This window comes from Quercus lobata, chromosome 4 (assembly GCF_001633185.2).
Source record: "Quercus lobata isolate SW786 chromosome 4, ValleyOak3.0 Primary Assembly, whole genome shotgun sequence".
NCBI lineage: Eukaryota > Viridiplantae > Streptophyta > Magnoliopsida > Fagales > Fagaceae > Quercus > Quercus lobata.
This window is the reverse complement of record NC_044907.1, coordinates 48,670,349-48,684,759: the sequence shown is the minus strand read 5'-3', so window position 1 is coordinate 48,684,759 and position 14,411 is coordinate 48,670,349. Positions and strand designations below refer to the sequence as shown.

The 14,411-nt window shown below is 34.0% G+C and overlaps 1 protein-coding gene across 1 annotated transcript; it reads right to left on the bottom strand.

Moving 5' to 3' along the window:
* Positions 1–8,547: 8,547 nt before the first annotated feature.
* On the bottom strand, positions 8,548–12,686 carry LOC115985377 (protein PLANT CADMIUM RESISTANCE 7-like). Its single transcript, XM_031108318.1, has 4 exons — positions 12,494–12,686; positions 12,066–12,137; positions 11,028–11,240; positions 8,548–8,687 (listed from the first exon to the last, which is right to left on the bottom strand). The coding sequence occupies exons 1-4, from the start codon at positions 12,684–12,686 to the stop codon at positions 8,548–8,550; spliced, it is 618 nt and encodes a 205-aa protein (XP_030964178.1).
* Between the last annotated feature and the right edge of the window lie 1,725 nt (positions 12,687–14,411).

The window sequence follows — 14,411 nt, the reverse complement described above, 5'->3', positions numbered from 1 at the left end:
GAGATTGTCTTCTTCATTCTTTTTTTTTATACTTCCATGGCTTAAATGGACGATTCACTTAATACAGCTAACTTAAACATGATATGTGGTTCAGTACAAGTCAAAAGTGAGGGTAGCAACGTGGTGGTTTATGGCTATTGGTGGAGTTATTTCTAGTTAGCCCCCATTAAGCTATTGTCCTTTAAAAATAAATAAACAAAATCCCAAGAAGCTAAGTGGAGGTGTAGAGGATTAAGGGCTTGTTTGAAATTTTGTTGTAAGAAATAGAGAAAAAACAAGTACGAGTTATGACTTATAATTTAAATAAAGATGCTTAGATTGTTTATTTTTGTTCTTATTTTGTGCCTAAACATTGATTAAAGATAAGTTAAAAATATCAAATATTTTTTGTTCATATCAGGACAATTTGACAAAATAAATATATGTTTTGTGGTACATTATAAAATACTTCACATTTTAAATTGTTTTATAGTAATTTCTTATACTATTATATATAATATTAGAATAGTATATACAATGAAAAAGAAAAAAGAAAAAAGAAGAAGCTATTTTACAAAAAGAAAAAAAGAAAAGAAAAAAAAAAGGCTTAATTGTCAAATTTTTATTTCATTTGGTCCCAAAGACATTCCCAACGTTGTCGCTACATTAAAGACATCTTATCAAGTATACGGTATACCATTATAAATCTCCACCGTGTCTGTTGATCTTAAAAGCGAATGGTGAAGTTTCTTATCTTCATCAACATATCCCATATGTAATACAAAATCACATTTACTTGGCATAGATCGTGAATTAAGCTAATTGTCTATCTCTAATGCAGATCACCCTTCAAGAAACGAGACATTAAGTAGCACAATAAATTCTATTTTGATTCATTGGATGCATCCATAGTTTTAAAACCCGGACCGTTCATTGAACCATAAAAAGGAGAGGTTTAAGGTTTTTGAGGTCGAACCGAGGTTGACTGGAGTCAAATTGTGATGGTATCATAATTAAATTATTAATTATTTTAAATATAAATAAATATAAAATTATTACAAATAGAGTATTTTATTAAAATAGTACAAATAAATATATAGATGCAGCACTTTCAAGTTTAAAATATTACTTTAAAGTTTATCTTAATATATTAAATTAAAAAGTTTAACGTTTAAAAAATTTAACGTTTAAAAATTTTAACATTTAAAATTAAATATAAAAATAAATGCATTAAAGAAAATGTCCACTCATGCATTTAATTTACCCTTCTCCCAAACAAACTGTCTTCCCCATGCGTTAGTATTTCCCATCCTCATAAAACTATCAGACCCTTGCCCACTAGAACACTACCACTAAGTTAGTCTTTTCTTTCTTTTCCTCACACGCTTCTTGTTTTGTTTCTCTCTTGCCCCTCTCTCTTCCAGAACTAATCTAAGTAAACTCTTCCCCCTCCCAAAACAGATCTGAGCAAAATCTCCCCTAAAATATCAATTTAGTGAACAAGATCTGCTACTTTTGGCTTCTAGCGAACAAGATGACCCTCTCGACGATGAAAGATTCAAAACTTCAGGCAAGTTTTCAGTGAATATTTTCAAACAAAAAGCCCAGGTTTGATCGGAAAACCCGTGCATGGTCTATCAAACCGGACGGGTAGATCGCGGTTCGAGCAGTTTCCTACAAAAGTGAAATTTTCGGTTATTTGTGTTTAAAAAACCGGATTAGTGATCGGTTTCCGATTAACCCGATTTGATTGTCCGGTTCGATCTGGATGCATCAGATCAACTTGCTGCTCCTGGAAAGTTGGATTCGAGGTCACATTTCCCATCCATCCTATAAAAAAGAGTAACCCAAAGAACCTATCAAATTTAGTAACAAGATGATGGGAATTTTAACAGAATTATATACTATATATATATAAAAAAAAATGCAAAATCACTATATAATAAAAGTAAAGTTTGGGCAAAATCATTATAAAAATATTGTAAAGTTGGAGATCACTTTTATTCTTTCTCCGCATACTTTCTTCATCAATCTTATTTCTTTTGAAATCCTCTTTATTGCTTTTCACATATGTAATACAATATCACATGTACTTGCCAATTGCCATCCCTCGTGAAGGAAGCTAATTATCAACTCTAATGCACTTTCACTCTTCAAGAAAGAAACATTAGGCAGCACAATTTATTCTTTTCACCATTGATATCATTTCTTGAAAGAACAAATTACATGAGCACATCTGCACCTCAGCAAATGAAAATACTTTAAATTTAATATAAGTCATAAAAATAAAAACAGTTTAGCTTATTATTTTATCTTTCAATAGGCATTGGAGATGAACAAAAATGTGAAAAGTTCAAAGTCACACATCACAATTCACAACCATTCGTATGAGTTGATTTCTAATCAACCCCTCATTTCTTGATTCATTGGATGCATCATAGCAACTTGCTGCTGCGGCTGGAATTAAAGTTGGATTCAATGTCACGTTTCCCATCCATCCTATAAAAAAGAGTAACCCAAAGAACCGATCAACTTTGTTAACAATATGGGAATTTTTACAAAATTTGACGTTAATGTTTTGCTTTTTTTGACATGTAGTCTTGCAAAAGTATCACACAGTACTTCTGTACAAAATCTCCTTTCTTATCTAATCAATATTGTCAAAATTATACTTTAGTATCAAAATTAATTTTGGATATAAGAGATCACATTCACATGCATAATGCTTTGTGCAAATAACATTATTCCTTTTGTTACTCGCAAAGTCATTTACTAGTGCAACCAAAACTAACATGGCTGCATGGGATTAGCTATTATATTGTAGAAAAAAAAAACTTTTTAATGGACGTAAAACTGAAATTTCAACATTCCTTTCATTATGGAAATGGCTTCATCATTAACCCAAAACATCTCAAAAGATGGCAAAATGACTGCTGAAGTAAAGATCACTAAATTGTTAAAATCAAAAGGAGATTACTTTTCCATTAAGTAAAGATCCATATTGATGCAGTTTCAAATACTTAAGAATTTGGATTTTCCTTATATTTTAGGCACTTTAAAGTTTTAACTTTCCTATTTAATAAGAGTCATTTGATGGTAGTTTATTAAATAGAAAGTATTTAGAATTTTTTTTTTTGGTATTTGGTTTTATGGAGATGAAAACAACATTCATCAATTAAATTCCTGAGAATTTCAAATTCTTTATTTCTAGTAGATTTCAAAAAAAAAAAAAAAAAAAATCATGAATTTAAAGAATTTGTATCTGATTAGAACAAGATATTGCACTATTTATGCATGATCATATAATGCAAGTATAAAGATGGTTCCAAGAAGAGTCAGAATCATGCTTTGAGTTCTTTAAACTGTAACACATCAAGAAGTGATCTATTTTATATTGCATCTATGTGCATGCATGGTTACCTAGAGAAGGGTCTATGCCTCAGGCTTGGAGTTCCCTGTACTCTTGGCATAGTGCACAAGGCTCGCGGAAGAAGTGGGTGATCCAGTCCGGTGCTGGGGACTCAGTAAGGCCAAACCTGCCATTAACTTTGTACGATATGTGCCTGACATAATGCAGGCCATTCTAATGATGATGGAGATCAACTCGTACAACAGTCCATTGACATAATGCAGTCCATGCTCTGAATTAGATTTCTTAGAGCATTCACAGACTCACTACAATTTTAGTCAATTTTAGTCAAATTTGGTCATTTTTGTTACTTTAACTAATCTACTATTTACACACAACTACATCAGTTTTTATAATCTATCTATGATCCATTCAAATATTATTTTCTTTCTTTCTTGTTTCTCTCTTTGCCAAATAACCTCATAAAAAAATCAATATCAAAATCAAAATCTACACAGTGGTCCGAGCTCTACCAACAAAACTCACAAGCTCCACCACAAGAACCAAGTCAACCCACGAGCTCCACCATCCACAAATTTGTCATCTCCAGCTCAACCCAGTCCCACCGACTACTTTATTTTTTTGAGGTAAAATTTTAAGTGTCCATTTGGCTTGAGCTTATAAGCTCAGTTTTTAGCTATTATGTATAACTTTTTAAAACTTTACTTTTTCTCATATTTTTTTACTTTTTCATAGTAAAAGTATATTTTTTAGCAAAAAACTATATAAGTTGTTTCCAAATAGACACCAAGTCTCATTTCTTTTACCTGTAGCTATATTTTTACACTATAAACATTTTAAACAAATTAAACTAACAAAAAACAAATTTGTACCCAACATTTTAAAAACTTCTTACTCTAGTCTCCACCAGTGTACATGTGATGTGAGTAAGCTTAGCAGAAAAATTAAATGCCTAGGTGTTGTGAGTGTATCCAATGATATTAGGTTTATGCAAAATAGAAAGAGAAAAATAGAAGAACAATCAAACTAGAAACTCTAGGAATTTCAAGGTTTGAACTTATTCCTTTGTTCAAGAGTGCATCTAGAATAATGTTTCACTAAGAAAATAGAGAAATTACAAAAGTGGCATAGAGACACACTCATAAATTCAATCTTAAATACACCTTAAGAGCTCTCTCTCACCACAATTAGCATGCCACATATAACAACTAAAGTTATGTGCTAGCTTGTCTCTCCACACAAAAAACCATAAATATTGCATATATTTTTTGCCTTTTTTTGTCAATTAGGTTTGTTGCAAAAGACCAATAAGGTTAGCTAGTGCTTGTTGAATTCAAGGTTGCATTTATTTTGACGTAAAATATTTTCCAAATAAAATTTTTCGTATTTTTAGGTGTTTGGGCCAATTGAAAATGTTGGAAACATGAGCCCCTAAGGTATAAATTGATTTACATATCTCAAAGGTTGTAAAACAATTTACACTAAAACAAATTAATACACCCACCCATCACCCCCCACCTATGCGATCTCTCATTATCAGGAACCAAATTTAATTTTGTATTCATGATTGTCCACTACATAATACCATTGTTATCATCACAACCCAAAAAAACCTCGAAGCATTACTATTGCCCATCCTCCTTTGAACAACTCATGCCACCATCGCCCCTCCATCCTCACACAAACATTTCTCTCTCTCTCTCTCTCTCTCTCTCTCTCATGCAAATGATCATCTTCTCCTAGACAATCAATGTTTTATTTTATTTTTTTAATTCTTGCAAGTTTGTATTAGATTTGGAAAATTTTGGTTTTGAAAATGTGGATATGGTGTCGATTGGATTCATTGGATCTTGTGACACTGACATTTAGATATGTAAAATATAAAAATTATTTTAATATTTTGTTTTTTGGAGTGACAAATTGGATCTGGTGTTGGTTAGATTGTTGTTAGTGTTGTGTATTTTGAATTCATTATGTTAGATTTTTGAGATTATCTAAATTCGTTTTTTGTACTAATCAAACACCTGAAAATATTTTCGAAAACATTTTTAGGAACCCAACCAAACATTGGGAAAAATAAAATTGTTCTACATAAAATATTTTCCATTCAAAAAGCATTCTACATCAAAACAAATGCAACCTAAATTAACAAAATTAATGTTTAAGAAACTAAATCAAAACAATTAATAGTTGATGAATCAAATTAATATATAATTTAACTAAAAAAACAAAAAAGAAAGTGTTCTTTTTCGCGTTGCTTTGGTTGTATAGATTAATTGAGCTACCTCAACCCCATGTTATAGTTATGCTGGATTCACTATGATGCTTGAAGGCCCATAATTATTTTTGGGTAGACTTTGGATTGGCCCAAGCCTAATAGCAGTTGATCTGATACAATTTTTATTTTATTTTTTGAGCAAATGACATGATACAACGTGATTAACCAAAAAAGGACAAGGACTTGAACATTAACTATTTAATTTTTATATTTATATTTTTGAGACTTATATAGTTATATTTACAAATTGTCTATTTTAGCGATGTTTGAATTATCATTGCATTTTATTTGAGCTCTAGTAGGCAGCCTATAGAGGATTAAGGGCTTGTTTGGAATTTTCATAAGAAATAGAGAAAAGAAAGTACGAGTTATGACTTATAATTTAAATAAAGATATGCTTAGATTTTATATTATTGCTGATTTTTTTTTATCTTATTTAGTGCTTAAAATTTTATTAAAGATAAGTTAATAATATGGGGAAATTACACTTTATTATTTTAAACTATACCTTAATTACACTTTGTACTCTAAATTTTAAATTTTCATTCAAATTAACAGCAAACTTAACATTGGGGTACAAAGTGTAACATAGTTATAATTTAGGATGCAAAACATGTATTCAAAAAGTTTTAGATGCAAAGTGTAATATGAGGTATAGTTTATGGTGGTCAAGTGTAATTTTTCCTAAAAATATCAAATCTTTTAGTCCATATCAAGAAAATTTGACAAACTTTGTAAATATATGTTTTGTAGTACATTATAAAATGCTTACTTTACATTTTAAATTGTTTTATAGTAATTTATTATACTAGTATGTATAATATGAGTATAGTATACACAACGAAAAAAAAAAAAAAAAAAAACTTAATTATCATATTTTTATTTCGTTTGGTCCCAAAGACATATTCCTAATGTTGTCACTACATTAATTATATATATTATTTGGTAAAATGAGATTGTAAAGACATCTTATCATGTATACCATTATAAGATCTCTTAAAAGCGAATGGTGAAGTTTCTTATCTTCATCAACATTTCCCATATGTAATACAACATCACATTTACAGATTTACTTGTCATCCCTCGTGAATCAAGCTAATTATCTATCTCTAATGCTGATCACCCTTCAAGAATGAAACATTAAGCAGTACAATAAATTCTAGTTTGATTCATTTGGTGCACCAAACCAAATTTCTTCTCCTATGAAGTTGGATTTGACGTCATGTTGCCATCCCTCCTATAAAAAGAGTAACCCAAAATTTTAACAAATTCATATACCATATAATAAAAATTAGGCTTAGTTAAAATTGCTGCAATGTTTTAGATAAAAAATAAAAGCCTACTTGTTCTTATGAACTTTTCCACATTAGAAAGCCTAACTTTTTGCTTTCTACTCTAATTCTAACCGGAGTAAATAAAATCTTATCTCCAAGATAAATGGAGGTTAACGCCATCAATTTTTTTTTTTTTTTTTTGAAGCCAGACCCATCATTAATATAATTAATTACACAAAACAATTATATTAATGGGTAGAAAACATAATGAATTGTATTTACTTTTAAAAATAAATTCATCACATAAAATTAGTATTTTAAGTTTTTTTGTTTAGCGCTACTTCATTTCTGAGTTTTCAGATTTTTTACATTTAAAATTTTAAAAAGAGAGAAAGCTAAAAGCTAAAAGTTTTTGTCAAACAAATACCATTGTTGCAACGTAGGGTTTTAATTTGCTAGAATTTAGAAATAGTGGCAAAACTATTGTTAGATTCAGCTACACAACTGTCATATGAAGAAGAGAAAGATCAAACTGGCTCCCTTCTTTCGCGTTACTTTCAAGATTCTCTCAATTCATATTAAGGATATCATTTCGGCTGAATTATTGAATTATCAGAATCTTTTGAAATCCAACAACATGTGAAAATGAATATGACTCTTTTGTTAAAGCATCCAAAATTTGTTAAGACTTTCACTATACAATAACAATAAAGATTTCTGATATTTGTTAGAGAAATCTGAATTATTTTGCTGGTCACACGGAGTGTTTCACTCTGTTTTTGACAATATCAGAAATCTTTATTGTTATTGTATCCCTGCTTTTGAAGGCTATATAAGGTCTCTCCCCATTTGTATTAAGCATCGCCTAATTTAATTTCAGCTCAAAGTTTTCCTTAGTTTCAAAACTTTTTCCTATGCAATCATCTTCTGTAACCTAAATCTTTCTTTCATTCTTTGTATCCCTAACCTCAATCTTCCATTGTAATATTTTGAAATATTTAAATGAATTTCATAGTTTGAAATAATAATCAAGATAGCTTCAAGTAAGTTTTTAGATTATTAAATTGTACTGTTATTATGTCTTGCGGTATACTTTCTTGAGTTTCTTCATCATTCTTGTTTCTTTATTGCTTTTCTCATATGTAATACGACATCACATGTACTTGCCATCCTATGTGAAGGAAGCTAATTATCAATCTCTAATATCACCCTTCAAGAAAGGAAGGTCTCTCGGGTGTCTACGGCAGACCCTATCAGTCTCGTGATGAAGAGAAGTCTTTTCCGATCTTCCACTAAGAAAGGTATCGTCACGACAACCAAATTTGCTCGGTAAACTACTCGGGGCTCCCCATGGTTTAGTAAAAGGGAGGGGAGATTTTCTCTTCATCCGGGGGTTCACTTCATTCATTATGAACTAAAAAGTGTAAGGCTGATTAGTGAGGTCTTAAAAAACTTCATACAATGATTCTTTTTACTGTTGATATAATTTCTTGAAAGAGCAAATTACAAGAGCATACATCTGCACCTCAGCAAATGAAAATACTTTAAATTTAATTAAAAGTCATAAGAAATAAAACAGTTTAGCTTTTTCTTTCTTTCTTTCAATAGCCATTGGAGCATTAATGGATGAACAAAACTGTAAAAGTTCAAAGGCACACGTCACAATTCACAACCATTCGTTTGAGTTGATTTCTAATCAACCCATCATTTTTTTGATTCATTGGATGCATCATAGAAACTTGTTGCTGCTGGTAAGTTGGATTCGATGTCACGTTTCCCATCCATCCTATAAAAAAGAGTAACCCAAAGAACCGATCAACTTTGTTAACAATATGGGAATTTTAACAAAATATGATGCATGTTAATGCTTTGCTTCTTGTTAAATGTAATTATTAGCAACAACGCAATGTGTTATACCATGTTGTGTATGCTAGAGTGGATGCGAAAGGAGAAGCATAGAATAGGAACATCGAGAACATGAGAGTTACATGGTTCAGCCTTATCAGCCTACATCCACGGAGGAATCCCTTAAGGATTACATCTTTATTGTGTATAAGAGTGTAGTACAATAACTTGTGTTATAATGAACCATAACATGAGTATATATAGACGACTAAACCCTAGACTACTAGTACAAGCAAGACTGGGCTTGGGCCTATTACATTGGGCTAATATGTCTACTATATATTTCTAACACTCTCCCTCAAACTCAAGGCGGAAGCTCGATGAAGGCTTGAGGTTGGATAGGCATGAGAAGATCACTTGAAGATACCGTGAAGAATGCCTTTGAAGAAACCACAATGAAGAATGTGCCAATTGACCAATTTCAGAGTTTCAAATGAAGAAATGGAGTCTGAAATTGGAATCTACGCCAAAAACTGAGCAAGATAGGCCCTTTCGAAAATTTTGACTTTTGATCAAAGGTCAACGCAAAAAGTCAAAGTTAACTAGTCCAGGTAAAGTCAACAAATACTAGTCTGGGTCGGTTCCGGGTTTCCAGGTCGGGTCACGGATTAAGCAGTAGAGCCGATGACGTCATCTTTGATGTGTCGCTGACGTGTACTAGGGCTTGCGTGTCTGATGACATGTCATGCTGACGTGGAGAGATGACGTCATCAGGTGATTACCAGATTCTCAAGCCAAGTGGATTGGGGGACGACAAGGCCGTCTTGGCGGTGCGTGTGACTGAGATCCAAGCTGGGAGTCGAGAATCTTCGGCGGCGCGTGTGAGAGTTCCAGGAGCCGTTGTTCGCGCGTGGTGGCGCGTGCGGCTGCCATTGGAGGTCGGGTTCTTGGGTTTTGGTTGCGATATGCCATGGAGCACTTCTGTCTTGTTGGTTTCATCAGGCGAAGGCTTAATGTGCACAGATCTTTTAGGGAGAGGCACAGATTGCTTGGGCTTGAGATTTTGGACACAGCACTGAGCCACGGTGGCTGTGAGATGTCGTGTCGTCTAGATCCAGCAGAGAAGCATGCGTGACTTCTGATAGTGGTGTGCATGTGATATTCTTCTTTGCTTGCTAGAGATGTTTTGTTTGATGCCAAGAACGGAGTTTGGCTCTGATACCATGTTAAATGTAATTATTAGCAACGACGCAATGTGTTATACCATGTTGTGTATGCTAGAGTGGATGTGGAAGAAGAAGCATAGAATAGAAATATCAAGAACACGAGAGTTACGTGGTTCAGCTTTGTCGGCCTACATTCACGGAGGAATCCCTTAAGGGTTACATCTTTATTGTGTATAAGAGTGTAGTATAATAATCTGTGTTACAATGAACCATAACATGAGTATATATAGGCGACTAAACCCTAAACTACTAGTACAAGCAAGACTGGACTTGGGCCTATTACATTGGACTAATATGTCTACTATATATCTCTAACACTTCTTTTGACATTTAGTCTTGCAAAAGTATCATACAATTCTTCTGGACATATTCACCTTTCTAGCCCTTCTTATCCAAACAAAATTGTCAAAATTATACTTTATTATCATAATTAATTCTGGATATAAGAGATCACACTCACATGCATGATGCTTTGTGCAAATAACATTATTCCTTTTGATACTCGCAAAGTCATTTACTAGCAGTGTAACCAAAACTAACATGGCTGAGCTATTGTAGATAAATTACTTTTTTAATGGACATGAAACTGAAATTTCAACGTTCCACCCAAAACATGGATTTAGATTGAGTGCACCTAGCGCAATTACCCCACTCGCAAAATATTTTTTTTTTTTTACCACTTTTACTTTTAAATTTAAATTAAAAATTTTTTTTACTCAATAGTTGAAATTAAAATTTACTATTTTAACTCTTAATCTCAACTAATAAAAGCTATTGCATCAGAAGTAATATCTCAATCCCTCAAAACATCTCTAAAGAAGGCAAAATGACTGTCATCTCTAAAGATGACATAAGTGCAATATCATCAATCATCATTGCAAAATTATTATTATTATTTTTTGCAGTTTCGAATTCTTAAGAATTTGGATTTTCCTTATTTTTGCAGTATTAAAGATGGTTCCAAGAAAACCCAGAATCATTCTTTGAGTTCTTTAAACTGTAACACATCAAAAAATGATCTATTTTGTATTGCATCTAAGTGCAAGCATGGTTACCTAGAGAAGGGTCTATGCCTCTGGCTTGGAGTTCCCTATACTCTTGGCATAGTGCACAAGGCTCGCAGAAGAAGTGGGTGATCCAGTCCGGCGCTGGGGACTCAGTGAGGCCAAACCTGCCCCTTAACTTTGTACGATATGTGCATGACATAATGCAGGGTATTCCAATGAACATGGCGATCAACCCGTACAACAGTCCACTGGTCGAACATGCTGTATATTTATGTATATTTTGCAGCAAACACAGGACAATAAATTAATCAATAAGAGTGATTGTCAAATTGTGCCAATATATATGGGTAAAATGATTTGATTTTTTTAACCATAAATCTTTAATCAACAGCCATCTAATTACTAAAAAAATAAAAAAATAAACAATAATATAAAATTTAAGTCTCTTTATTTAAATGATCATGTTAACAGATACCCTCAGGGCAATTTTTAATAAACTATATTAGAAAAGTATTACACAACTTTTATGAAAAATATAAAAAATCGATAGAAAAATTAATTACTTTATCATTTTCTCATAAAATGTTTCTAAAAACATTTCCCTTATTTAAATTACAAGTTATAAAGTGTACGGATTAAAATCTATATTTATTTTCTCTTTATTTTTTGAAATAACTGTTAGAATGGTTACGTGTTCATTAGTCTTGTGAATCTTTCCCATTTTGGATTCTAGAGTTCGATTCACCGTTCTCCTTTTTGCCAATAATTCAAAAATGATCATTTTTGAGCTGTGCGGTTGTGCCTTCCCCAAGTTCTTACACCTTCCCCTCGAGTTTACAACACAACATTATCGGTTTCATGGGCAGAAAATGGAATTTTCTCGATATAGGCTACTACACCATATCCTTATATATATAAAAAAAATGTGTGATTATATGATAGAACTACTTTGACAAGGGTTATGACTTTCAGAATTTCATAAAAATTCAAAGTATGCATATCCACTTAACACAACCAAGATGTATAGAATGTAACTTTTATTATATATAATAGTATTATATATATAATTATAAGAAATTCACTTACTAGTCTGGCCATTGTCAACAATCTCAGTGATCTCGCCGAACGTCACACATGGGACGCAAGCGGTTATCAGAGCTGAAACATGAGAAACAAAATTTATCAAAACTTCATTACAGTAGTTTCTTCTTCTTCTACTACTTTCTTTTCACTTACGGTGCTTGCACTGTTACACATTGTTTAATAGTATATGAATTACCAAAGAATACCACTTGGCTTTGATTATTTATTCGTGGATATTAACTTCTTTTTTAAATAGTTCAATAGTTGTAACTAATGGAAGAATGAGATTTAAACCCAGCATATTTCTGTCAGAAATACCAAGATGTGTACTCTTGACACTTGTAGATACTAAAAGTTTTTGTGTAAAACAAGGCATTGAACTAAATATTTGAAGAAAAAGAGATATGATGACAATTGACATTAATAATCACCATTAGTTGGATCATTCATGCAATCAAAAAGCCCAGAATTCCAGCCCTGCGTCCCTGCCTGAGCTTGCACTTGCATTTGGTATAGATTCTGCTGCATTGGCACCCCCATTGTAGCACCAGCTACTGGTCCTTGATGGTAAGTCGGGCCTTGTGGTGGGTATGTCTCTGGCTGATTTAGCCCATTTTGATACATTGGGTTGGGTTGTGGGCTTTGATGAGGACTGTACTTTACAGGTTGAGCCCTGTTTTATATAGGTGGTGGTGGGTATGGAGTAGAATGGTTCACCCCATTTGGGTTCATCATTACGGGTTGGGCAGCTGGTTGAGTCTGATAGGCTTGTGGTGGTGGTGGCGGCTGCAGCGGCGGCTGCTGAAATTGTTGTTGTTGGCCTTGGGAATAGAGGTCATTTTGTGGCACATTTTGTGGGTTTGGTTGGGAACTCTCAAAGCCTTTCCTATTTGTTTTTGTTTAAATCCCTTTTGGGCTTAAGATCCTAAACTCTGGTTAATGCATTGTCTAATGATGCTTCCCTTTTTTGCAATCCAATGTTAGTTGAAGAGGGTAAAATTAAGATGACGGGTCCATTCAAATAAACCTGACGGTGTTATATCAGTAGTGGACGGATCCAGGATGCACGGGCGCAAGGTGGACGGATCTCAAGGGCCGTGTGGCCTCCGCATGGTTTAAGTGATATCCATGGAATCCTAAATGGAAATCACTTATGTCCCACGACTAACCCTAATTGATAGAATCCCAATATGAAAAGAATCCTAGCATGAAAAGGATTCTGTAATATATGCCCATTAATGATAAATTTCCTCGTAAGGAAACACCTTCCCATGCAAGAAACAGAGGTCGGTTCTACACTACTATAAAAACCCCAAAACCCTCAGACAACAAGGTACGCATAATTCACCCCAGCTTTGGCACCCTAGAGTTGTAAAAGGTTTTTTTGACTTAACCTTCGGAGGGTCTTTGGCCGGTACCGCACCGGCACTCTCCTAGGGTTTTTCTTTGTTTTTGGTCTCATAGGTATCATCTCGAGCATGTGAGTACCGTGTGGCTTACTGATGATTTTTGGCATCATCAATTGGCCTCGTCTGTGGGGACAGGAGATAAGCCATATTCACCGCTTCCTGGACAAAAAGTTGCGTGGTACTTACTTGTTCAATGGCAACAACCACCAATAATCAGGACGACGAACCGCGCACCACTGCCCTGGAGAGACAAGTCCAAACCCTTACAATAGCAATGGAACATCTCACTAAGCAGAATCATGACCTAGATGAACAGCTGTGCCAAAAGAACGCAATGATGAATACCTAAGAGGAGGACCAAGAAGGCACCAGTGTTGAAAGAAGGAACTAAGAAGGGCCGGAAGGTAGCAACGCCCCGAGTAGACCAGAACGACAGGATACTAGCCAGCCATCCATCACCGATACGATCCCACCTCACATAGTCATCGAGATGCAGATGATAAAGGAACGGATGGAGTTTATGATGAACGCCCTTAGAGAACGGGTGTCTAGTGACCTCGACGACTTGGTCCATCGAACTGATTCACCATTCATAGCATCCGTCACTTCATTCCTACTTCCATTGAAGTTTCGTATGCCATAGGTGGAAAATTATGACGGATCCAAGGATCCCTTGGATCACTTAGAGTCCTTCAAGACCCTGATGCACCTTCAAGGGGTGCCAAATGAGATCATGTGCAGGGCTTTCCCCACCACGCTAAAGGGACCCACAAGGATCTGGTTCAACAAGTTGACGCCCAACTCTATTAGTACCTTCAAAGAGTTAAGCGCCTAGTTCGCCTCACACTTCATCGGGGGGCACAAGTATAAGAAATCCACTGCATGCCTAATGAACATTAAGCAATGGGAGGACGAGATGCTAAGATCTTACATAACCCGC